At 40.7% G+C, this 26,471-nt stretch overlaps 1 protein-coding gene across 2 annotated transcripts in view; it reads left to right on the forward strand.

Annotated features, from left to right (window-relative positions):
* The window catches only part of Tmem135 (transmembrane protein 135), a 200,616-nt gene extending 180,103 nt beyond the window's left edge, over positions 1–20,513 (forward strand). For both annotated transcript variants that reach the window (XM_028894961.2, XM_028894962.2), the window contains 8 exons: positions 2,140–2,286; positions 4,747–4,816; positions 7,326–7,493; positions 10,187–10,250; positions 11,095–11,171; positions 15,107–15,205; positions 15,997–16,064; positions 18,595–20,513. In XM_028894961.2, coding sequence (XP_028750794.1) covers positions 2,140–2,286; positions 4,747–4,816; positions 7,326–7,493; positions 10,187–10,250; positions 11,095–11,171; positions 15,107–15,205; positions 15,997–16,064; positions 18,595–18,727 — 826 coding nt within the window. In that variant the 3' untranslated portion in view covers positions 18,728–20,513. The remainder of the gene's footprint in view (positions 1–2,139; positions 2,287–4,746; positions 4,817–7,325; positions 7,494–10,186; positions 10,251–11,094; positions 11,172–15,106; positions 15,206–15,996; positions 16,065–18,594) is intronic.
* The last annotated feature ends 5,958 nt before the right edge of the window (positions 20,514–26,471 follow it).

Here is a 26,471-nt window from a genome sequence, read left to right on the forward strand (position 1 = left end):
TGTTTCAGGGTTTGGCTTACCTGCAGGGGACCAATCTCTCAGCCCACTGAAGTTAACAACAGTCTGGTCACATGTTAAACTTGGAGTTTGCAGTTAACTCAGTAGGTCATAAGCTGGTGAAGTTCTCTGTTCAGATCTGCACTTTAGGAAACTTCCTCTAGAAATTTTATGGAGAAATTGTCTGTCTGTTCAGATACGAATTGAAGGCACTGGGATAGCTAGAGGCAAGGGAGAAGGGCCATGGGCCATGAGCCAGTGCAGGTGTTGAAAGGGGCGTAGCTCAGTGATTGAGACATCAGACTCTAGACAGACAGCTCTGTGTCAGTGGTCACTGAGAATGTGACTTCTGTGCACAGGGTGGTCACTCATGCTAACTCATGGGAAGTGTAGTAACTGTACTGTTGGTATGGGTTCAAATGATATGCCATTTATAAAATTTTTTGTTGGCACTATGCCGTCATGTTGTCTTAGTTAGGGTTTCTAGTGCTGTGAAGAGACACCATAAACACAGCAACTCTTATAAAAAAACACATTTAATTGAGGGGGCTCACTTACAGTTCAGAGGTTCAGTCTATTATCATCATGGTGGGGCGTGGCAGTGTGCAGGCAGACATGGTGCTGGAGAAGTAGCTGAGGGTCCTACATCTTGATCCGCAGGCAACAGGAAGTTTTCATATTCTGTTTGTCACAGGTCTCAGTCTTGGAATGTTATTGCAGTAGTATTGATCCTCTGTTGAATTGGTATTTTAGGTATGGATAGACTTTCTGAAAGTTCAGAAGGTGTGGGGTTCTTTAGTAAAGTTCAGGTATTCTTTGTAACAGCAGTGACTCTTACAGTGGGGTTCAAAACAGTGTGGAACTTCTGAGAAAGCTCACTTCTCCAGTGGTAGCTAATGGTAGGAACATTTTCAATTGCATTGTTTTGACAAATGGTCGTCTCCTCCATGTGTTTGGTCTTTCCAAAGAAAAATAAGTAGATTGGAATAAATAACAATAATAAGGATATGAGGGTAGGTCAGTATTTCTGGTTTTATTCTTTAGTTACCACTATTTTTTGTTGCTGTTGTTGTTTTTTCTGAGACAGGGTTTCTCTGTGTAGCCCTGGCTGTTCTGGAACTCACTCTGTAAACCAGGCTGGCCTCATAGATCTGCCTGCCTCTGCCTCCTGGTATTAAAGGCATGTGCTGCTGCTGCTCCTGTCGCCACCCTTAGTTTAGCTAAGTTAGCACTGTTTCCCTGGAGACCTACAGCCCTTTCCTATGCAAAGGACTTTTCCTAATGCCACCGCTTATCAGTAAAGATAGAGATGTAAGCAAGAGTGCAGGGAAACCACCAACTTGATCACTCCATGGGCGGAAGGAAAGATTTATTTGGAGAAATCCAAAGCTGCTCTGGCTGTCTCCTGGGGTGCAGAGGATGGGATGGGAAGGTAGAGGAGCCTTGCTGGTTTTAAAGGGAGCAGGTAGATGTCTGGGAGGGAATCTGTAAGCTGAAACAGCCTGGAAGTTTAGAATAGAGTGGGGGGAAGTTCATAGGCCGGAAGAGCCAGGACCTTTGCTATGTGTTATAGATAAGTGCTAATAGGCAACTAGCTGCCCTACTGGAGTGCCGTGCCGGGGAAACGCCGGAAGCAGTGGCTCTGACAGAAACTCACTGCTTCCCAAGTAGCCGAAGAACGCCCAGTGTAAGCTTCTGTTCATCCTCTAGCAATCTCTGTGTTTATCTGGTCAGAGTTCAGTCGGGGTTGGGGGCCATTTGGACCTAATAGCCATCAGGCATAAACTTAGTTTTACTCTGAATGAGAAACTAATTCAATTATGTAATTGTGATTGACCTGTGGATCCAAACTGGCCTGCTTCTTCCGAAAAACTTAAAGCATGTGATACCTTAAAGAATGTACCAAGTGCCTCATAGAAGTCCTATAGTATGTTGTAGTTAATCAATCTGATTAAAAAATATAAGCATATCAAGTAAATTCAGATTTTTTAAATCTTTTTTTAGAGTATAATATTACTTTATGTAAGTTGTGAAAATAATGTTTTAACTAAAAAACTCTCTAAACTGTGTTTTTATTGAAACAGTTTTTTTCCTACTGAACAAAGAGAGGTGAAAATGACTGACCCATGCTCTCTCCTCCAGGTTTATCGTAGGGAAGGAAGAGATTCCCACGCATTCTTACTCACCGGAGACAGCATATTCGAAAGTGGAACAGAAGAGGGAGACGCACAGGGGGAAGCCAAGAGGAATGAATCTCATCGCTCTGGTTCGGACGCTTGTGGATTCCATGTGAGTGCTCTGGCCCAGGGCTCCACACTCAGCCCCCGTCTTGGGTGGTCTCCGTAGATGCTAAGACATGTTTTCCCTCTGCAGGTAATGGTGTTGCTCTTTTGTTCCCAGCAAAAACTATACCTGGAGTTTATTAAATGTGCATGATGGCAAGGGGATGTTCCTCATTCTTTCCCATGGGATGGTGTGTCATCATATGCCTTTAATATAGAGTTTCATGGAATTGAAACCCTCTTCTATTCATCCTGGGCAGAGTTAAAGAGGCTTGGGAATGGAGGAGTCAACACATAGCTTGTGCTCCATGGCTGTCAGACTGTGGAAAAGAGAGACTCTTCACTGAGAGAATCAAGATGATACAGGAGTAAGGAGCAGACCTTAAGTAAAGGATATTTCCTAGCAGTGAAAATATTTAGGGCTCTGGGCTGAAACATTTATGTGTATGTTATACAGAAAAAGAAATCTGTAAATTTGAACATTCATTTTAATTTTAGCATAGACATTTAATAAAGTAAATTTAATGGTTTAAAATTATGGTATCAGCCAATGAAACGGTCATGGCAGTGATATTTTAAAACAGAATGAGTAGGTAACATCGAGAGAAATGGGTTCATTTGTAGGAAGGAATCAGAAAGCCTGCCTTTGATTCCTAATTTGCCTCCACCAGCTCTGTGACTTTGGACAAGTGATTAAAACACCATTCTTTACAAAATCCTTGTCTGTTACCTGGGGTTGACAGTAAATGAAATAGCATGTGCAGAATTGCATGTTGGACTGTATAGGCATGGATACATTTTTGCTGAATTCAGTATTTTTGTCTTCATATTAGTCTACACTGCACAGAGAAGATAGAAGCAGAGAAAGGAGGTGTAGAGGGCAGGAACAGGTGTGCCAGTGAACTCACTAAGCAAATGAAAATAAGTTTGGGTTGCCTGAGTGAAGAAAAGAGAAGCTTCCCTTTAACGGAAATAACTGAGAGGGTTGAACAGATGAGGGTGTACGGCTCCTAGGGTCAGTGCCGATCTGGTCACAGAAGTAACTGCAGCAGGAATCAGAGGGGAACGTGGTGAGCGGATGAGGGTGTACAGCTCCTGGGGTCAGCGCTGATCTGGTCATGGTAGGCCCTGCCTGAGCAGATACGGTCAATCCACTCAGGTGGAACTACTTATAGAATTAAATAAAAAGCAAAGCCAAAAGTATGAGAATAGCATTCTATGACACTGGTAGCCATTCTAAGTGACCAAGGAAAGATCACATGACAGTATTGCTGATTTTGGCACTTAACTTTGCTGGCAAAGTAGTCCTGGTAGCAAAACCTGACCTGTCTTTGAAGAGGACACTTAAAAGTATGAAGAGTGATGGTTTGCACAAGACAGACTTCTCTGGTTCACCTCTGTTCAGGCTTCCAGCTTTAATCACTCAGCACTTCCACATGGCCAGATACGGCATATCATTCCCATGACATCAGGGCTTATGTCAGAATGAACATGCCATCGCTTTTGGCAAGGAGAGGCTGCCTGTATAATCCAGCTGCAGTGCAGAAGTGGGCTTCTGAAAGACCTTGCTAACGAGTTAGCACATGGGTCGAAGAGGTGCAGAGCCAGAACGTTGCTCTACAAGCTAGTTATACCCAGGGAAGAGTTTACGTGCTCTCACAGCAGAAACAGCCTGGAAGAAGTTATAGAGACTGCTGACTTTGGAACTTGAGCCCTTCAAAGAAAATGAGAGCGATCGAGACGCCTATTAGTCAACTTAAATTTTTATGCTGAGGGTGAATGAGGGGTCATAGAGTCAGTGTCCCACAAGAACAGTAGTCCTGGCAGAAATGTTTATATGGAACACCAGACTATAAGTGGTTTATACTTAAATCACAAATAACCTCTGAGTTCCCACATGATTCCTATTTCCATATTTATTTTAATAACTGAATTTTGAATTCTGACACTTTATCAGGTTTCTTTTCCAGATGTTTCCTCTCAAATATAATTAAGTATAAATTCCTACACTGGAACACAGTCTCATTATGATTTTGTTCAAATGCTGACTTCACGGATGATTTATAATCATCATACTCTGTAACAAGAGAATTAAAGCTCCCAAAATTTGGTGGTGAATACAGACAGTATATACATATTTTTCTCATTCAGTCACAAATAATTGCCAGTATCATCTTTCTGTTCCACAGTCGGGTATTTTAACTGTAATCACATGTTTTGTTGAGGTATTAGTGATAAAATAAAAACGACAGTCTCTTAACTTTGCTTCTGTATGTCATAAAAAAAAAAAGCTGTAACCATTTAGGGGGAAGTGATATTCTTCTCCTTTATTGGTAAGAAAATTTTAAATAGATTTGCAACACATTCATGTACAGTGTAGACACATGCATGCACAGGCATACTACGTGATGCATACATGTGCACACATACTTTCACTATAATTAATGTTTTTCTGGTCTGATTTCAGATGCAAGCATGGACCAAGGCACAGGTGCTGCAAGCATTATGAAGATAATTGCATATCCTACTGCATTAAAGTGAGTCTATACAGGTGTCTATCTGCTGTTTACTAACAGTGGAAGCTTTATACCTAAGTAACTTTTCTGTAGTAATTTCTAAGTAAATAGAAAAGTTCACATTAATTCTGCTGCCATTTCATTTGTATTTGACTTAAATTATTTTTCTGGTATTATCTTGCTGAATAGAGTCTGCCTACATAGCTCAGCATTAACTGAGTTAACCATGGCCACTCACACAAATTCCCTATTCTCTAGGGTACTTGGCTAGTAGTGCAAAACTTCACTTCCTGCCTCCTGTCTCCTCTCTCATCACCAGCCCTGGAAAGAATATCTGGGACAGGTGGCACCATCTGTGGCACGTCTTGTGGTTTTGAATGGTGCTCACAATTCTCATGCTTTTCAAAGGTCACTGTTAGTTCTTACAAAGTCTGGATTTTTGGCTCAGTTGATACGAGTCAAGTTATACAAACCTCAGATGGCAGGAATCTCTGACTGGTTGTGTAGAACTTAGGTACTGTCCCACATCAGTGCTCCTAAGTAGAATGCCAAGGCTCAGTGTTGATGGTGACAATTGCCCAGGTCCACACTCATCTCAGAATCCCCAGAGGGGCTAACACAGTAGAAAGTGTTTTCCTTGTGTGTTGTCTACATTAGATTTCCTGCCTCACTTTCTAAGTGGCAACAACAAATAAATCACAATCTACTGGCTAGTGAAGAAGGAGAATTCTTTCCAACAACATAGTAAGTGTATTCAAGGGGAGAATTCAGGCAGGGTGTGGGAGGTGATATTGAACATTTTCTGAGAAAAAAAAAAAAGTGACTTTCCAAGCAGTCAAAAACCTAGTGATTCTTTGAAACACATTCCAGTGCTAAGGACTTAACAATTTATGAAATGAATGTTACATCCATGAATATAAAACTATTTGGAGACATGTGGGAGAGGAGTTTACACTATGAAAATACTTGGAAGTCTCTTTGCTTATTTTTGAGCGTGGCTTTCTATGTAGCCCTGGCTGTCCTGGTACTCACTATGTACACAAGGCTGGCTTTCAGCTCACTATGTACACTAGGCTGCCTCTGCCTCTGCTTCCTGAGTGCTGCTGAGGTTAAAGGCTAAAATACTGAAGTTTCTTACAAGGTGTATCTCATTATGGCGGTACCTTGGTTATTCCACATGTTAGGCTACCACACTTAGTAAATATTCACATTAGTTACATTTTGCTCAGCTCGCTCTGCTCTGCTCTGCTCTGCTCTCAACTGTCTTCATAGGAGCTCTCTTCTGCCCACCTCCTTGCAGGCTCTGTGCTTTCTGTTGAAACTGTGTGATGGGTTTTCATGATGGCATCTTCTCTTCTGTGTCTACTTAAATGTCACATCCTCAGTAGCCTTTCTTTATTATCCAGTCTAAGAGAAGTTACTCTAGTGGCCTATTATTTCCCGTAATTTGTAATTTTATTAGTGTATTTATTTATTTTCTTTTTCCATGTGAGATTGTAATGCTCCACAATGCCAGCACTGGCTGCCATGTCCCCACATCTGTGTAATTCTGGTATATAAGAGACAGCCATGTCCCCACATCTGTGTAATTCTGGTATATAATGAACAACCAGAAAATATTGTCTGACTACATGAAGATGTAAAGGATTGGTTTTCAAAAATGTTTTTGTTTATTTTATCTTTTGAAAACTGAGTGAGAAAATTAGCATTTGTCATTAACATAATGTTATGGAGATAAAAGTGCTGTTTCATGCGGGGTGGTGGCGGTGGTGGCGCACGCCTTTAATCCCAGCACTGGGGAGGCAGAGGCAGGTGGATCTCTGTGAGTTCGAGGCCAGCCTGGTCTCCAAAGCGAGTTCCGGGAAAGGTACAAAGCTACACAGAGAAACCCTGTCTCCAAAAACCAAAATAAATAAATAAATAAATAAAGAGCTGTTTCATTATTGAACAAATACTGGGCAGTTCACGTAAGGCAGACTCATGGGAAATCACAAGTGACTGGCCTGTTCCCCCTCTGGGTTTTCACTAGGCTTTAGGAAAGTCAATCAGTACTTTCTCATAGCAATTCAGTTTTTTCTTTTCCTAGAAAAGAAAACTGTAAGCTGGAAAATATAAGCCTGACCTTATGGAAATTAGCAGGCAAGCCAAGGTTGCCATGGGGTTGGACAAGGCAGTGGGAAGACAGTATCTAGTGTCTTCAAGCTCAGTTTGGTTCACTGCAAAGCAACTGTCCCTTGTTTTAGCTTCATGTACATTATAGGAATAAAGACCTAGATAGAGTTCCCATCTCCTAGGAGATTGCTTTAATTGGGTTATTTAAAAAATATGGTATCAGAACCACAAACAAATAATGAAATTATCTTCAATTTAAAAACAAATCCATGTTTACACTGATCAGACAGTTTCCTATTAAAATTTCCCAAGGAAGTTGGTTCTGTTCACATTTCTGGGGGGAGATTTCTATGCTTGTATTTCTAAAACTCATTGTGGTTACTGTCAACCAAATGTGAAGAGATGGAATTTTCTCCAGGGCTTCATCCGAATGTTCAGCGTGGGTTACCTGATCCAGTGCTGTCTCCGGATCCCCTCTGCCTTCAGGCATCTGTTCACAGAACCGTCCCGGCTACTCTCCCTCTTCTACAACAAAGAAAACTTCCAGCTGGGGGCTTTTCTTGGATCCTTTGTTAGTATATATAAGGTAAGCTTATCAAAAAAGAAAGAAAAATGGGAGATAAAGAACGGAGCTGGAGAGATGGCTCAGCAGTTAGGAGACTGGCTGCTCTTCCAGAGGACCAAGGTTGGATTCCTAGCACCCATTTGGGGCTCATTCACAACCATCTGTAACTCCATTTCCAGGAGATCTTGTGCCCTCTTCTGGCCTTCATGGGCACCAGGCACACATGAAATATACATGCGCACACACACATACATACATATATACATACATATGTACATGTAGGAAAAAGTCATAGACATAAAGTAAAAGTAATGAGTAAATCACTTTTAAAAAGAGAAATAAATGGCATGGCTATTGTTAGAATAAGATATGTCTTAATTCAGCTGTGGTTTTATTTGGTGGTGCTTTCTGGAGTATTCATAAATATCTTAGCATCACCAAGATAAACAATATATTATGAACTCAGGTTGGAGAAGCTTGTTTAGAATGTTACTTAATGTGCTTGAATTTATACCCATGTTGTATTTATATATTTTTTCAGAGATTTATTTTCTTTAGTTTTCAATACATAGACATTCTAAGAAAATATTTCCTAGCTAAAATATAATAATATTCTGTGTAATTTTTAAAAATAATTTTAAACATTTAAATCATTTTCAACATTTGCTGTGTGGTTACTCATTTTAGAGTACTTCTGACCTTTCTGGCAGGTGGCAGGACTTGGCCAAAGCTCTAGTGGTCTTCTGTTGTAACACATGAGCAGTGTTGTAACATTGTAAATGAGCAGTGGGTTCCTCTTTTGTCCACTCACACTTCCTGTCATGCCTCCTAAAGCAGGGAGTCCTCGTCACTTCATTCTTCTGCCCCTCTTCGTGTGTGCCGGTGAATGCCTCCATGTGTCAACAAGCCCACAGCAACACGTGTGTAGAGATCATCCTTGACGTGGGATGTTGCAGTGTTGATTAATGGCCTTCTGTTTAGGAGAGGCCGCCAGTGTGTTACTCATAACACTGAAATATATCACTATCTAAATTTTAAATCCTGATTCTAAGAGATAGATTGTTGATTTATGTTGATTTATGAGCATGTTTCTAATCTATGAATTTTTACCTTGGATCTTCATTTTAAAAGTTGGGTTTCCTTCAGACTATATATAATTGGTTCCTTCCCCCATTGAGATAAGATCTTACTTACTCTGTAGCTCAAGCTGGACTTGAACTCCCACCAATACCCCTTTGTATTGGTCTTCCAAGTTCTGGGATTATGTGTGTGAGCCACCATACCTCCACTTAAAACCAAATTTGATAATTTCTGTGATTTAATTAGGGTGTCTAGACTATTTACATTTCAGAGATATATAGTATGGTCCAGCTAAGGACTCTATTATCTTACTACTTGTTTTGTGTTCATTTTTTTCCTTGTGATCCTCCTCTTATTTTGGGCTGTATATTTTTATTGGCTTCATATTATTCCTGCTGACTTACCATTAATTCTTATCTTTGTAACATTGTTCTCCTTAGTGTTTAGAATATTTGTTTTTGATTTATTGGGTCAAAATTAGCTAGTACTGTCACTTCATGTACAGTGTGAAAATATTACACTGTACATTGAATCCCTTTCTAGCCCTTGTGCTGTGCATTTATCTTTAAAATGCCCAAACTCCACAGTACGTTGTTAATATTTTAATTTTACAGTCAGTTTGTTCTTTAAAAAGCCAGAGAGTAAATATTTTCGACTTTGGACCATGTGATCTTTATCACAGCCACTCAGCTCTGTTTGTGTAATAAGAAAGCAATCACAGGCAAGGTGTCCACAAATGAGCATGTTGTGTTCCAATAAAACTTACCATATCAGAGTTAGAATTTCATAGACTTTTTACATCATAAAATATTCTTATAATTTTATCCATGTAAAACTATTAAAAAAAAAACAACAACAACATCTTAAAAGCTGGCAGAATAGCACCTGTCTCAGTTGCAGCTACTCTGGAGGCAGAAGCAGAAAGACTGATTGAACCCAGAAGTTCTAGAAAACCCTGGCAACAGAGCCAGGCCTGATGTAAAAACAGAAACCAAACAAAGAAACAAACAAAAGCCAGGGTTACCTCCCAAGCCATAGAAAGCCACATGGCAGGCCATTTTTAGCTAAAAGGCCCATAATTTGTTGAATCTTGCTTTGGCTGACTGAAGATAAGGGAAACATGTCTTCTAAATTTACCCTTTTTCTCGTTTTTTTTTTTTTTTTTTCAGCACTCTTCATCTTTTTATAGATCTGAGCTTTTGTCTAGTGTCACCTTCTTTCTGGCTGTGGAATGATCGTTCTCGCAGTCTATGTCTGCTACAGGTGAATTTTCTGTCTCATTGCCACTGCTGAGAACCAGAGCCTGTGGTCCAGCAAACTGGCTTAACAGATGTGTAATTAATTTATCCAGTTCCTTCGCTTTGTTAAGATGGAAATGACTCTTTCCTCCGGGTCCAGTATTTACGGAGGCACTTTCATGGGCTGGCTTTTGAAAAGCATTGCAACAGTGTGACACATGATTTTAGTCAGTGTATGCAGGCCTGTAAGTGCACTTCCGGGTCAGGGGTCCAGCTTGTTTCACACAGGATCCGGTTGTTGAGAGAATCACTCAGTGCAGTTTTGTTCTCATGCAATTTCCCCTCTCAGAACTAACATAATGTAACCAAGACCATTGTGCTTTCTCCTGAATGCAGGGGACGAGTTGTTTCCTCCGCTGGATCAGGAACCTGGATGACGAGCTGCATGCTATTGTGGCTGGTAAGTCAGCAATCAGAAGAATGTCCATTGTTGTAGCAGTTGGTGGTGGGGTGAAGTGAAACCCTCCAAAGACATCCAGTTTCTGTTTCTTCCTGCATTGTAACTACATCCTTCTGAAGATGGCCACTAGTGTGTGAAGTTAAATGGGTCGAGGCACACTTGCTCTCTGGTATTTGAGTTGGCAGGGTAATAACGTGAGTTGTCATCATTGCCAGAAATCTTTGAGGATGTGGACACAAAGACAGTTATAAAAGTTGTTAGCATGAACTCCAGGTAGGGTACTTTAAAATCTGCTTTTTACCACTGGAAAATGACATACTTAAATTGTTAAAGGCACTCAATTATTTTATAAAAATAAAAATGAAAGACCATTTTCTAGGTTGTAATGTATGTATTACTTAAGTTAGCTAAGTCCCTGGGATCCCAGCCCCAGCCCCTTAGTTTCCCTCTTGTACAGTGAAGGTGGACAGTGGACAGTGGTGTAGTGACCACACTGAAACTAGTCTGAGCTGTTAGGGAAATAGATTGGAGAGTATTCCCCTTGAAGAAAGAAATGATGGCAATGGTTTTTTAATTTATTTTTTAAAGTAGTATTCAGTGAAGCCACTATAGCTCTTTTAGATAGGGCTTCTTGTTAGACACTGTTCTCAACTCTAAAGATCATTGTTTTTCATTTCAACCACTCCATTGTCATGCCATTGGACTTGTTACTGTCCCTGTGTTTTGTCCAGCTACAGGCAGTGCTAAAAGCATCTTTCTTCTTATTGAAGTGAATTAACATTTCTGATGACTTAACCACAAAGAAATAATTTACAATCTGACCAGGTTTTCCTTGTCGTTTCAGGGTTTTTGGCAGGTGTATCAATGATGTTTTATAAGAGCACAACAATTTCCATGTACTTAGCTTCTAAACTGGTGGAGGTAAGCACAGACTTTTTTTTATGCATGAGAAGTTCCCAAGGATACAAAGCTTTTGTCGCTGCCTGCAACTGCTTCAGTTGCAAGAATAAAGTGCTACCAAGCAAACTCTGGTTCTAGCCAAGTATTGACAGTCAGTTCTCCATTATGTTTATTTTCCCTTGTGTGTCTGTGATATTTTCAAATGTAACACACATTGTGAAAGCATAGTGTAACCAGTCCTCAGAACCCACCATGCACATCAGTGCTTACCAACACCTAGACAGTGTCTTGTCATCTGTGCTCTGCCACCCCAGATACTGTACTGTGTCTTTTCACCTGCACAAACTCCGGGTAAATACCTTTTAAAAGAAAATCAGTAGTACTACCAAAGTATGGCCACAATACCATGTTGTTCACTTAAAAAGCCTATTAGTTTTGTCATTGTGTCATATGACTGAGTGGTCTCCATCTTCCTGAGTATCTGGTGTGTTTGTGCAGTGCTCTGTGGGGGCCATGCAGAGGCTTTTTTAATGAATGTAGTTACCCCCTTTTCCTCCTCCTCTTCCTTAGGTGTTCTTTCTCTCTCCTCCCTCCTCTCTGCTCTCCTTCTTTGATGTTTCACTCCCGTCTTTCCTGTAAACTGCTAGCTAGTTCCAAAAGCTTACATTTAAGCTTTATTTGTCCTGAAATATTGGCAGAAAATTGGCAGAAATAGTTCCTATTGCCACAATGTGCGACTCTCCTATTGTATCATGTTCAGAACCACAGAAGTGTCTGGTTGTCTTTTGCTTAGGCTCCTCAGTAGACTTCTGGCTCACATTTGAGCAGCTGTCAATGCTCATCACTCTAGTTCATTAAGTTACAGAATGGTGTGGGGGCACAAGTCTGTACCCAGCAATAGGAGGTGGAGGTGGGAGGTCAGAAGTTCAAAGCCATCCTTAGCTATATAGCGAGTTTGAAGCCAGCATGAGCTACATGAGACAGTAGTAGTAGTAGTAGTAGTAGTAGTAGTAGTAGTAGTAGTAGTAATAATAATAATAATAATAATAAATTACAGGGGGGCTGGAGAAATGGCTCAGAGGTTAAGAGCACTGACTACTTTTCCAGAGGTCCTGAGTTCAATTCCCAGCAACCACATGGTGGCTCACAACTATCTGTAGTGAGATCTGATGCCCTCTTCTGGCCTGCAGGCATACATATAGGCAGAACATTGTGTATGTAATAAATAAACAAATCTTTAAATAAATAAATAAATCTTTAAATAAATGAATGAATAAATAAATAAATAAATAAATGAATAACAGAATGGAAGCTCCTAAATGGTGTTAGATGAATGTAATGGCTTGAATTATTTCACATTTTAAGAAAAAAAAAAGTGGCTATTCTATAGAGTGTGTTTTAGAAGAAGGCATGAAGGGCAATTGGAAGATCATTACACCTTGCAGGACCTTGGGGGCTTGTTGCAGGCTGGTAACAGTAAAAGGAGAGAAGTGTACATATTCCATGTGCTTAAGAGCAGAGTTGGCCAGTGTTGCTAATGGAAAGGAAGAGTAAGAAATAAAATACAGCCTCTAAGTAGCAAATACATCCTTTGACATAGGACGAAACTAGTACTGAGTGATGTCCCTCTGTTCTTGTCTCATCAGTTTATAGATGATTCTAGCAAAACAAGCTGACCTGTGGAAAGTGCTGATGAGGACATTTTACTGAAAATTAAAAGCGTTAAGCTTTTGACATGCTTTGTGAAATGTTTCCATGGCTGAAGCTACTTTCTGTGAAAGTGCTGTACTACCGTGTAGTGAACTGACAGAAAATTCCACTGCATTGTCAGCTTTCCATCACTGTAGCAAACATGTGAGGTAGATGACCTGAGAGAAAGGTCATTCCGGCTCACAGTCTGTAGGCTCCAGTCTGTTAACCAGCTGCTGCTTTGGCTGTAGTAGGCCGCACATCATGTGGGGAGCAGGTGGAGCCCAGCTCTTTGCATCGCAGCTGAGAATGAGCTGAAATGGGAGGAAGGGGAAGAATCCTGTGTCCTCTTCCAGAGAACACCTCCAGTGACCAGAGGTCTCCATATGGAGCCCCACTGTTCAATGATTCCACCTCCTCCCAGCAGCAGCACTGTGTGGGCAATCTTTTAACATTTGGACCTTTGAAGGACATTATAGATCCAAACTTTAGCATGTGTAAATTTTTCTCCTGGAACCTATGAATAAAATGTGTTTTGTGTTCCTGTTACTGCAATAAGAGCTGGCAAGCATAGGATGCATGCAATAAGGCTCATGCCCTTCACTGACTCAGAATGTGGTTCAGTAGTTATGTTTAGAGTAGTATTTAGGGGCACAAGTATTCAGTAGATTGAGAGAACTGCCACTTAACATCTCTATGATGCTATTCTCATATGTATTATACTTTCCTCAGCATGAGTATATCTGCCTTATAATAAATAGCCTTTCATGTGATTTTGGAAATAATGACTAATATGTGATTGCTCATCATGTTATTTAAGTTGTAACTTCTTACGTACTACGTACCCTACAGTTTTTCTATATTCCAACTGCTGACACATATTCCTTCCTATATATTTCTTTCTCAATATATATGTTTAATTAGTTCACATACAGTGTATTTATCTGGTTGTCTCTTCTCTTGCTTTTTCTCTTTGAGTATGGTAGCAGTTGTGTGTCTTATTTTTTTAATGCCCAGGCAGTTGGGATTAAATTTTAACAAGGTAAACTTATGTAGCAAATCTGATAGCTGCTGAAGACCACAGGAAGATGAGGGGTTAGTGGATACCACGTGCTAATAACTGCCTTGTTGTCTTCCTTTGTGGACTACCCACACCCTCTTGAACCCTCCATCTTCTTGGAACTCCAGTCTCTCTGTTGGCTTCCTTTCCACTTCCTTTTTAGTTTTTAGCTTTCTGTGTACCAGAAAACCTGTGACTGTGAATTTCCCCTGTTCTGAATGTGTAGCCAATTTGTGTTTTCTCTGACTCTCCTCCCTCCCCCACCATATGTGTGTGCGCGTGCGCATATGCGTGCTTGTGTGTTCATGTTCATTTTCATGCCTACTTGTTACTCTTGCATTTCCCTCTAATTTGGCTGTTGGTCTTGCACATGGCAGAAGGCAGTGCTGTTTACTGGCACTCAGCATACTGATTTACGCTGTCCTGTGACAAGCTAGTGTAGTGACTGAGAGCAGAGCACCAGGGGACTTTGATAGCAACTCGAGACACCATTGTTTTATCTTTTGAATCTCATAGTGAAATTTGGTTCAATTCTGATTTTTAAAATTTATTTTTCTAGTAACTAATTTTATTGTATCATAAATTGATTAATGTATGACAGTTTTAAGTTAAAGAAAAATGTGATAGCTTGAGAAACATTACAGATCTTTTTAAATATTCTTTTTGGTCATATTTCCTTTGGTCCCTGGGAAAGCCGAATAATACATAATTTACATATATGTATATATCACATGTAGTTATGCCTCTCTCATAGTTACCACCAGAGTGCAGAAATTGTATCTGCGAGGCTTATATTTTGTTTCTTTATAAATAAATCCCTGGCTCCTAACACTCTGCCCACCATAGAGTTCGCACCATTAACTCTTTAGTGAGTGAAGGAATAAATAAGTCTAATAGAGAAAAGGGCATGTGGGCATTTACAGAAGCATCCAAGAGTAAATGACACTAATGCAACAGAAAGAAAGTCTGTTCAGTTTCACACACAAGATCAGTGCTGCTCGAAGCTGGGATTAGGAGTGGAGGAACGAAGGACAGAAAAGGCTGCCTTGGAACACTGTTGTGGAAGATGTGCAGATGTGAGCTCTCAGAGGAAAGAGAAGGACTCAGAAAAGCAGAAAAGGCATTTGGGAACTCACTACTCAGTTCTCTCTTATTGCTGCTTAATTTTAAACAAGATCAAAACTCTTGCATTATGCTTGATTTGCAGACCATGTATTTTAAGGGCATCGAAGCCGGAAAGGTTCCCTATTTTCCTCAAGCAGATACTATCATCTATTCCATCTCTACAGCAATTTGCTTCCATGCAGTAAGTACAGCTTTGAGATGACAACAGAAGTTTCTATTTCTGCTTTTCATTAAGCCTGTGGGGAAATGGAAGCCCAGGAATACCCCTGTTTGTCATGTTTCCTTCTTGTTGGTTTGTTTTCTCAGCAGAAGAGCTTGCATGTCTCAAAGCCCCGGACATGTGAATGGCCAGGCCCTGCTTGAAGAACAAACCAATATTTATGTCTAAGTAGAATACATGGATGGGTGAATTCATAGCCCTGTACTGTAGATGGAACACAGCAATGTAATTATTCTTCCTGGAGAAAAAGCTGCCTTAAGTGTGAATACACTCTCAGGTGCCTTCCTGGACACTCCCTGACATTCCTCAGGAATGAGAAGGATAAGCTAGCTTGATCTCCATGTTTTAGTCATCATTCTTGCTGTGGCTGTGTTAAAGGCCATTGTAGAATTTGCGAGGGTGGGGGGTGGTGGGGTGGGGTGCGGCGGCGCAGTCTTGTTCTTGCTCTCCCCCACAGGGATGCTGTCAGATTGAAGCCCAGTAACATCAGATTATCTGCTATCTAAGAGTGCCCACACTCTTGCTTGCTTCCTGATAAAGATGGCAGTTCACTAATTATCATCTCAAAAGCAACACATCTATTTGAATGCATATTAACAAAGATTCTTATAATGACTTAAACATAAAAGCATGTTTTTGTTATTGTCATCATTGAAACTTTTAAAATGCAACACATATAGAGATAAGAACTACTTTATTGTCTGAGACGTCAGGATTTGTATTTACTGAAATAAATCTCAAATTGCTCTTAGGCCGTTATGGAAGTTCAGAACTTGCGACCATCTTACTGGAAGTTCCTTTTACGGCTCACCAAGGGCAAGTAAGTGACAAAAATATTTTCAATGCTTATAAAAAAAAATGAATAACTTGTATAAAGAAATTATAAATGTCTTTGTCCCCTGAGGGAATATTCTTTCAGTGGTTAGTTAATTTGTATGAACATCAAATTGGACCAACTTTATAAGAAACACATCAGATTTCCTTTGAATGAAAATTAAATATTTAACTCTTTTTTTCTTATAATAGTTTGGATATTTTAAATATTCTAGGTTAGTATGCTCACTTGCTAACTGCTAGTTTGTCAGTAATTAGATAATCAAAATTTAATCTTGTCTATCTCTGAATCTTTAAACTCTTTTTTTTATTTAAAATAATAAACAAGTTCAAGCTGGGAATGTAGCTCAGTGGTAGAGTTGTCTAGTAGTATGTACAAAGCCTGGGTACAGACGCCAGCACACACACACACACACACACACACACACACACACACACACAAAACACACACACACACACACACACACACACACACACACACACACACAAGTATATCTATTTAAATGATCATCTCATTTGAATTTTGGGGAAATTCCCATTTTCTGTTGCCTCATATAGTGTTGTTTTTCCTTTTGTCTGCTGTTCCTGAATCTTTCCTCCTCCCTTCCCCCACCCCTTTAATCGTAATTGAGTTCTTTTGGAGAGAGTTTTACCTAATAGAAAGAAAATAGGCTGATTGAGTTGGACGTCAGCTCTGGTACCTTCACCTCTTTTACTGTGGGACATGTGTTTCTCACAATCTTCATTTTCTTTTGTTCTTCAATAAACTAGTAATCTATATGTTGTAGTCTGTTCTGTGTTGCTATGAGAGATTACCTGACACTGGGTAAATGTATACGTTAAAAAGGTTCATTGGACTCATGGTTCTTATAGCTGAAGGTACAAGCAGCACATCACTGGTGTTATGGTAAAGATCCACAGGCTGCATCACAGTGTGGCAGAGAAACAGAATGGGAAAGGGCCAAGCATACACCATGGCTATGCTTTGGAGCAGGCTGCTCGTGTGGGAACTGATCCAGGCCTACAGGACCCATACCTCTGTAATTAGGCCTTAATCAGCATTAACCCTTTTGTGGGCATCAAGTTCTCTGTGACTTACTTTACATTATGCTTCATTTCATAAAGCTTCCACTACCTCAGAGGGACCATGTTTTCTGTATGTCAACCTTTGAGGAACAAGCTCTGTCATACTGTAGCATGTACACAGTTGTTCAGAAAGTTTGTAGTGGTGCTCAGTAGTTAGTGGACACTAAATCACAGCTATTAACAGTGCCATCATTATTACTACTTGCTCACATGGCAAATGCTTATATAGTGCCTGCCCTCTCCCAGATGAGGTTTAAGGTACATGTGGTAAGTACATACACATTTCATCCTTGAAATGGACAAATTGTTGTTCCCATACAGAAACATGAAGAAACTGAGAATCACACCGAGGCTAGGCAGCTTGCCCATGAAAGAGCTGGGCTCTAAACCAGCAGTGTGACTCTAGAATTCTTGCTCTTAGCTCTGACAGAATGTAGCTTTCATGTTATTGTAGTTTCACCTTTTTGTCATTAATGTTTTTGTACATACAGGAGTTTTACCAGTGAATAATTTGGAAGGGACCTTACCTTGGTAAAGAACTGAAAGTCATATTTATGGATTTTAGTATATCAATTCTGGCCAGTGATTCAGAATTAATTTCATTCTACTATCTTCTCCAGAAATGCTATGATTGTGAATGAGAAGGGAACCTAAGCAGCCCATCTTGTGCATCAACTAAAACTGTTCTTAACATTGCTTTATCTCTGGGCTTGGATAATGGTTAGCATAAGGCTGTATCTTTTTTAAGGGTTACATCTTATGTAGTGTGTTTGTGTCTGTGTGTGTGCCATGGAGGTTATAGGACAGCTTGTGGTAGTCAGTTAGTTCTCTTTTGTCACCATACGGGTTCTAGGGATGGAAGTCATGCTGTCAGACTTGGCAGCCAGTGCCTTTACCTGCTACATCATCTTGTGCACCCATGAGAGTATATGTTTACTCTGTTTTATTAGAAACTGGAGAAACTGTCCGCTGTTTGCTTCTTACTCATTAAATATTTGCATGTTTGGATTGTTCTGTTTTCACCAGGAGACGTTAAGGTTGCAGTTATTAAGAGAACAGTTGCACTTAGCATCCTTGCCTCATTGGTAAATGTTAAATTGTTGTTTGTTTACTTAGTATCCTGTGATTTTTTTTTTCATCAGAAAAATACTAGTTAGTCAAATTTTGTGTTCAGAACCATCTAATGTAAAGAGTTCTAGATGTGTTTGAAATGATAACTGAGGACTGTGGCTTGTGACCCTGGGGTCATCTTTTTAAATAAAATCCTGAATACTAACTCTTAGGCATTGAGGTGCCCATGCAATGTTTGAAACTGCCACTGAGTTTCAGGGGTTTTGCCTTGCCAACCTTTCCAGTCCTTAAAAACTGAGTCAGAGGACGTAACCTCATGGATGTCTCTAATAGTTTCCAAACTGTGTTCTCTTTCACAGGTTTGCGCTCATGAACCGCAAAGCCCTGGATGTGTTTGGTACTGGTGCATCTAGAGAATTTCACAATTTCATCCCCAGACTAGATCCGCGATACACGATCGTCACACCGGAGCTGCCCATAGACTTTTCCTGAAGACGACTGTAACTTATGGACTGTGTTTCACCATTTTCTCCTGAAGCGTTAATTATGTTCAACACAGAAGGGGCCCAAGCTGAACCTCAGTGTTATGTCAACGAGAGATGCTTTTTCTTTCCGTACCAATCAGAAATACAGAAGCTTTTTAGAAAGGCATTGCTTAATAATTAAGCTTCCTCTGTAGCCAGAATCTGATTCTGGACCATGTAGTGTTGACATTATGATATATTGTTGATTAAATTATGTCCACAAAGAATATTGAATAATCTATGTAGAAATATAATAAGAAGAATATACTTAAAATTACTTTAAAAGATGTCTTTAGTTCATTCCAATAGAATTTTTGGTCAAAGCTAAGAATATTTCTCCACTTTAGGATTTACAAGGGATCACGGGTACATGGAGTCAATCTGTGATTTCTAAGCTTTTGAATGGATTTCTATAGCTAAGGAGCGTTGGAGATGTACAGAGCCCTCCATGGGGCATTGCTGCTTTAGTGTGGAGCAATGTGGAGAAAGTGGCCATTCTTATTTCAGGGATGCAAACATGGGTCTCGTACTATTTGGGCCAATGCCATGGTGGTATCCATGCTCTTTTGTTCAGCTGACAGTCCCAGCTCTCTTCAAAGTGGCCAGGTAGGCTGTTCGGCAGGTCTAGTGACCTAACCTGCTACTAGCAGATTAGGAACTAATGGAAACTGACATGTCCTGCCGTGGAAAAAGTATGTCTCAGTGTTCACAGGAGTGTTACACCTGAATATTGTCGAGCAGATACTTAGAGGCCAATCTTTACACCTCCTGTAGGCATATTACGTTTCTTTTCACTTAACAATGGCCGAACTCTTTGTAGCTCAGTTTGAATGCCATTGGTGTTTTAGAAGAGGTTAAGGTCCGGTGGAACAGAGGAGCTTTGGGCCAGTTTGACAGTTGGTAACCTCTCGAATGTCTCACCTAAATGGGATGTTTTACAAGTAAAAATGTGAAAATGCAGTGATTGCTGGGAGTTCGCTTCTCCCTGATTGGATTTCTGCTCCCCTGCTTCCTGTTCATTAACCAGTTCACTCTGGAGTTAAGGGACAACAGATTGTTGGTGCTGATTATGGAAGTAGTCCAGGACAGCTGACTGAAACATGATCACTGGGTTTTTCTGGGGAAAGCTGTACTTTTCTAGGTTAATAAAAGGCTAAAATTGATGATGTGTCTACAGTTAATGTAACATATAGGAATTATCTTTAAATATATAATTTGGTTGCTAAAAAAGGTCTCAGGCCATTGTAAGTTATGCAGCAGGACTTGTGTTATGACAGGAATTGTAACCCAGACATTGAAAATGCTTAATCCCCTATATTCAATTGCGTCAAGCCTTGTATAGTTCTATTTCTATGTAATCCTACCCTTGGGTATTAGGGTAAACCTTTACAAAGAGACAGACTCTAGTGCCACCATGTAAGAGAACCACTTCAGTTTGGTCAGAATGTGGCATTGTGGTTAGCTTTCTAGAGTGGACTTTCCCATTTGGTAACACCGTTGGTTGAAGGGTCATGTTGGACTTCAGCACTGACTCACTCATGCAGTTTTAGGTTTTTATTCACTGGAATTGAACTGATGATTAGTCCTGTGTTTACTTTTGAAAATGAAGTATTAAAGCACTGAGAACTCCTGGCTACCTGCACCTCATTTCTCCTCTCAGATTTTATGTCTGTTGCATTTTTCCTGTCAGCCTAGAATCCATTTTAAGCCATAAGTTATTATTTTCATCGACATTAAAAAACTGTGATATTAAATGATTAATCCTATTGAAATTTGCTAAAAAAATGTTTTGTTAAATATTGCTGTTTGAAAAGGTGCATTTCTACAAGAGAAATTTTTTTAACAGATTACATTCATGTTTTTGTATAAAATGTAACTAGAAACAACCACCACGAAGCAGAAAACAGCAGTGAAAGTACAGCAGGGAAGGATAGCTCATTGGCTTGCAATGACAGATTGAGGAACACAGTTCAAATTCATATGAACAGTGTTTCTTGTTCACGAATACATGAAGAAAACTTGGTGTTCCCAAAGACAATCAAAATGAGCATCTTTCTACCTCTAACTAATCAGGTATTGACTGACAGTTCCATGTCATCACAAATAAAGGCAAATAGATGTCTCTGTTCTAAAACATGTTCTTAATTTTCATTTTACTTTTTCAATTTGTTCAAATTCTCAAGAAATTATGTCCTTGGCCACCTTCTACCAGCACTGATTATCCTAAACGATGCTTCTTTGGTCTTGCCAGCCTCTTTGTGCAGAGTCAAGCAGTGTATTTGGAGCAGCCACGTGACTATTATGCCATATGTTAGTAAAACTCTGGAACTGGCACCAAGTCAAGGTTGAGAGTGCACATAGAGAAATCATCTCGGACCTCCTTGACTCTTACCTCCTTTTCATCCTAGTCCATTTTGGTACTCGTTCCTGAACCCCTGCTGAGCCCCTTATCTTTTCTCCTAAGTGCTGTGCTTGGTTCTGTACCTTTAAAGGTGCTCTCTAAGCATAACTGTCATCTGGTTGCTGTCTCCTTTTCCTTCTGTTTTTATTTCTTGTTTAGTTGATTGTTACTTAACTTACAATGTCATCTTTTTCCTTGCCCTCAGAAGTTATAGCCCACCTTTAAGCAGGATGCACACATCTTTTGTGCTAGAGCCCACACAGAGTTCTATGCCACACGGTGTTCTTGCATCTAAAGGCAATCTCTGTAGAATATGTCTAGGTTAACATTTTATCTAGTTGATAATGCACCAAAAGCAAGTTTCTGCCTGTGAGTTATCATATCCCTCAAGTGTCTAGATCCTGTGACAATGCTTTAGTCATGACATTGGTACCCTTAACTCACAGGGAGAATTGCCCACTGGTCTGTGGCATAGTCTCCCCTGGGTGGTAGTTGTTTAGTGGTCCCTTGTTGGACCCTAGGAGAATTGCCCCTGGGATCTGAAAACCCAGGTGTTCTTGCTGCTTTTGGAATAGTAAAGCCATTAGCTCCAGGATTCAGTGAACTCTTCCTGTGGCTTATTGTTGTCTTTTCCAAACAGCACATAGTTCATGCAGCTATGAAGTTGGTTTTTGCTGTGAAAAGGTTAAAGTATTCATTTCTGAATTGTAACCTTAAGCTGTCTTCTAAGTTGCATCTCTCCTAACACTTGGATCTGTTGCTTGCCTCTGTGGCATTCGTTTTCATATCACGGGAAATTCCAGTTACCAAAAACGAGTAACCAAGAGAACAAATAAGAAAAGGGAGTGAGGAATGAGTAATTTTGGTGTGAGGCTCTAAATGGGATGAGTGGCAAGGTAAAAACCAGGAGGCTGTTCTTGCACACGTGCCTGCCTTGTGACAGGCCTCCCTGGTGCCACCTCTGCAATGTCTTGGGGAGTTAACAAGGGACTCAAGTGACCCTTAGGGAAGTGCTGTCTTCTATTGTAGGGCTTTGCTTCTTTCAAATTGGAGCCTAAGGTGACTTTGTATTTGCTCCATAGACAGAAAGAGGTGTATTTCCAAGGAGTAAATGCTGCTGATAACTATGTGTGACTACTGAGAGAACAGGGGTCGACAGGATCTTGGCCTTGAATGGCGCATGACCTAGGACTTCAACAAGACAGAGCTTTCCATGTGCAGCTGCAGACTGTGAATGTGATACTTGACACTGAGGGGACGCAAGTGACTATTTGCTGGAGGAAAGAATCCTTAGCTAGCCTGAAGTTGTCCACTCACCTTTTGATATGTTCTTTCTGTCTCTGCTTCGCTGCTTTCTGCTTCTCTTCATGTCTCTGTCTCTTTCCATGTCCCTCTTTCCTTCTTTCTCTCTCTTGTTCTCCCCATCTCTTCTCCCTGTCCTTAGTATCTTTTATGTGTATATGATGCTGAGGACCAAAGCCTGGTTTTTGTATGCTAGGTTGGTACTGTACCATGGAACGTCGGAATCATTATCCCTGACATTTGCTCCCCCTTTTCCCCCTTTTTGCTCACTGCAATTGCTCTGCTCTCTGTTCTTCTTGGGCTCAAGGATTGCAGTGAGACCTCTGATGTTCAGCTGGTCCAGTGGGGGAATATACATTTCCAGTAGGATGATATGGAAGGCAACTGCACAAATATAACAGATGTTTCTGTGTGCACAAGGCCTATAAGTCTAGAACAGTCTCTTCTTGACAGCCCTCTACCATTGCTTGACTCTGGAATGTGTTATTCTTACACAAAAGGGACAAGAACTAATGTCTTACTTCCTTTTGCCTTCCTGTTCTTTCCCTATAAGTCTGCAGCTGAGTGCCCTGAGTGAGATAACTCTTGTTCCTAAAAACCTAAAATCCCCAGTGAGCCACACAGGCACACACTGGCAGGAGCGTCAGGCCAAGTGCAAGACAACAGTGCCTTCTGCTCTAGTAGACTGGGGGATCAGGTGTCCATGTCTTGATGTGCAGACAATGGCCACCCACCATTTCATTACCTGTACTGCTTAGCGTCACTGTTCCCCTGTGGCTTGAAGATGACTTGATCTCTCCAAAGTGCTGCTGTGAACCTCTGTTGTCTGAAGTCACCCTGCAGTAATGATTCTCTCTGTCATTCAGATGAACCAGTTAATTTCTGAGGCCTGTTTCCTTAGTGTCTGCTAAACCTTTCTCAATCATTCATTAACCTTTAAGTGAATTTTCTTTCCTGATTATTTGGTAACTATAGAAAAGGCTAGCCGGGCGGTGGTGGCGCACGCCTTTAATCCCAGCACTCGGGAGGCAGAGCCAGGCGGATCTCTGTAAGTTCGAGGCCAGCCTGGGCTACCAAGTGAGTTCCAGGAAAGGCGCAAAGCTACACAGAGAAACCCCGTCTTGGGGAAAAAAAAAAAAAAGAAAGAAAGAAAAGGCTTAGTACAGACAAAGTGGAATAAGGCGAGGCCTGTGCTATGTGGTTGCTCATTATGGTGTGTGAGAAGGGAGTATAAGCATACACCTCAGCCTTTCTTCTTCCCTCCTCTCCCTTCCCTTCCCAAGAATGAGTTTTCCTCCTTATCCTTGGCATTCATTTCTCCAGATAAAGTTCTTGAAGGAAAACAAAAGGCACATATTTGCCTGCTAATTTCTGATAGAAAGTAGATCAAGGTAAGCATTAGTCTAACTCTTGGTCTCCTTGGGACCTGAAGCTCTGTTGTTGGGTTTATAGGAAAATGGAGTAGGCTTGGGTTGTGCCTGTAAACCCAGCACTCCAGAGATGGAGGCAGGAGCGTCATGAGTTTAAGGGAGACCCTGTCTTAATTAAAGAAAAAGAAGAGGAGGGGAAAGCAGATATTTTCTCTTCCCATCACCTGTTAGAGGTAAGTTCAAGTTTCCCCTCCCTCCTCTCCTTCCAGTTTCCCTCTCCCCCCTCCCCATACACTCCTCTTTCTCTCTTTTTCTTCAAATATGGGTGGGCCTCCCATGGATATCAGCCAGCCATGGTATATCAAGTTGCAGTGAGACTAGGCACCTCCTCTTCCATTAAGACTAGATGAAGCAATCCACAATCTCTGTGCCATCTTTACCCCAGCACATCATGTAGGCAGAACAGATTGTAGGTTGAGGGTTTGTGGCTGGGTTAGTGTCCCAGTCCCTCCACTGGAAGTCTTGTCTGGTTACAGGAGATGACTGGATGAGGCTCCATTTCCCCTATTGCTAGGAGTCTTAGCTAGGTTCACCCTCATAGATTCCTGGGAGTTTCCATTGCTCTAGGTTTCTAGCTCATCTCAGAGATGCCCCAGATTTCAGTTGTCACTCCCAGTACACTCTCCCTCCATCCTCCCCCTACCATCCATTAGTTTTCTAATCAGCTTTTCTTCAGAGTGGCCATGCAGCCCAGTTTAGGATAGTAAGATGTAATGGGACATTTGGGATACTTCCGAGGAGATTTTTCTTCAAGGAAAGCCCATTTCATCAACTTGTTCTCTTGTTCCCCACGAGTGGTAGTTAATGGGGTCTAGGTGGCAGTGGCTATCTTCTCAACATTAGGTGAGAAGTTCCAAGATGAAAAACACCAGATTGAACCAGAGGTCGGGGAAGACAAATGGAAAGAGCCCACTTCCTGGATGACATTCTTAAGCCAGTGACTTGTTGCCGGTGGTCACTTGTTTCTGAGCATTTTGAGGGGACTAATGTTGATCATTTCTGGTTCCATTAGTCAAGAATTCCATTACTTTTGATCTAAAATATTTCTGATACACACTACCCCCATTTAATCACACCTGTTTCAGTTCTCATCATGCTTTTCCACTAACTTGGAGTTTTCTTTTTCTCCAAGCCTCTGCTTCTGCACATATGATGCTAATTATGATTTATTAATGCTACTTTAAACACATCAACCCAACAAGACATGTAGAAATAGTTCTGCAAAAGCCTACAAGATAAAACATACATTGAGAATGTTTAGACAATACCGCAAATTCTGGATTTTCAGTCACTGTATTGTTATCTGTCAGCCAAATAATATTTGACCTCAGTTGAGGTGAATCTCTTAGTTCCAGCTGTGTTCCTAAGCATCGCTTCTATGTTGTCTTCTGTCATTTGCTCTTTTATTATTTTTAAGAATTATTGATTTGTTCACCTGTGTGTGAGAGAGTGTGAATGTATGTACATGTATATTTCAGTACATGTATGGAGGCTGAAAGAGACCATCAGATGTCCTCTATTCTCCACCCATTCTCTTGAGGCTAGGCCTCTGAACTTGGGGCTTAGATTTTCGTGAACTTCAGTGATCCTTCTGTCTTACCCACCTCTGAGCTCAGATAAAGATCCATCCAGAACACCCAGCATGTTCTGTGGGTGCCTTATGGCCCTCATTATTGTGTAGCAAATGCTTTTAACCAGAGTCATCTTTCTAGTCACTCACTCTTCACAGTTTTCTTTTCTGGTTAAGATGGCCATATGAAGGGTATCTTAAGTTCAAATCCTTGATATATTTTTTTCTCAGGGACCACTTTTCCATTCATGTAGCTCTTTTCATTGCAGTGGTTTTCCAAGCAAAACATTTCTGGACTGATCTGACTGGAATAAATATGTCTGTATATTCCAGCTACACTGGAAAAGCGAAGAGACTCTAATTGGACCAGCACCACCAAACTAGATCTCTTCTTGCATCCCACAAGCTACTTCTTGTTCCAGTTGGGCTGTGGGATTGGGTTCTTGGCAAACAAGACACTATCACTGAGAGCTTTTAGGTTCCACACAAGCATTTTGTTGAAGGTTCAACCATTATATACCAGACCTATATGTTTGCTAATTGGTCCACCTATAATACAGTGGATTTCTGCTTTTCATGGATGATGCATCATTTGCAACCTAAATGCCCGCTGAAGGGGCTTCCCCAGCTGCTGCAGCCAAAGCACATTTAGTTTGGACCAGTTTACCATGTAGGCTAACTGTGCCATCTTTACACCAGAAGCCTTTGACCTCCGTCTTCTGCAGCAGTTTGTTTGGACCTTCCACAAGCACAGTCCTTTTGTTTCTGATAAGCTGTGCTTTTACCCTTGCTCTTAAAATTGTAACATACATATTTTAGTTTATTCTCCTTGTCAGTGCCTACATAAGGGGAGTGACTTAGGATGAGAGGTGGTGTTCTCAGCCGCTGTCTATTGAATGCCTGCAAGCTGCAGACTGCAGACCACAAATCTATCCCTTGCTATCCCTATCAATGTCTGGAAAATGTTATTCTTACAAATGACTTGGTAAATACTCTAGAAATTGGCCTT

Source organism: Peromyscus leucopus, chromosome 1 (genome assembly GCF_004664715.2).
Source record: "Peromyscus leucopus breed LL Stock chromosome 1, UCI_PerLeu_2.1, whole genome shotgun sequence".
NCBI classification, from domain to species: domain Eukaryota; kingdom Metazoa; phylum Chordata; class Mammalia; order Rodentia; family Cricetidae; genus Peromyscus; species Peromyscus leucopus.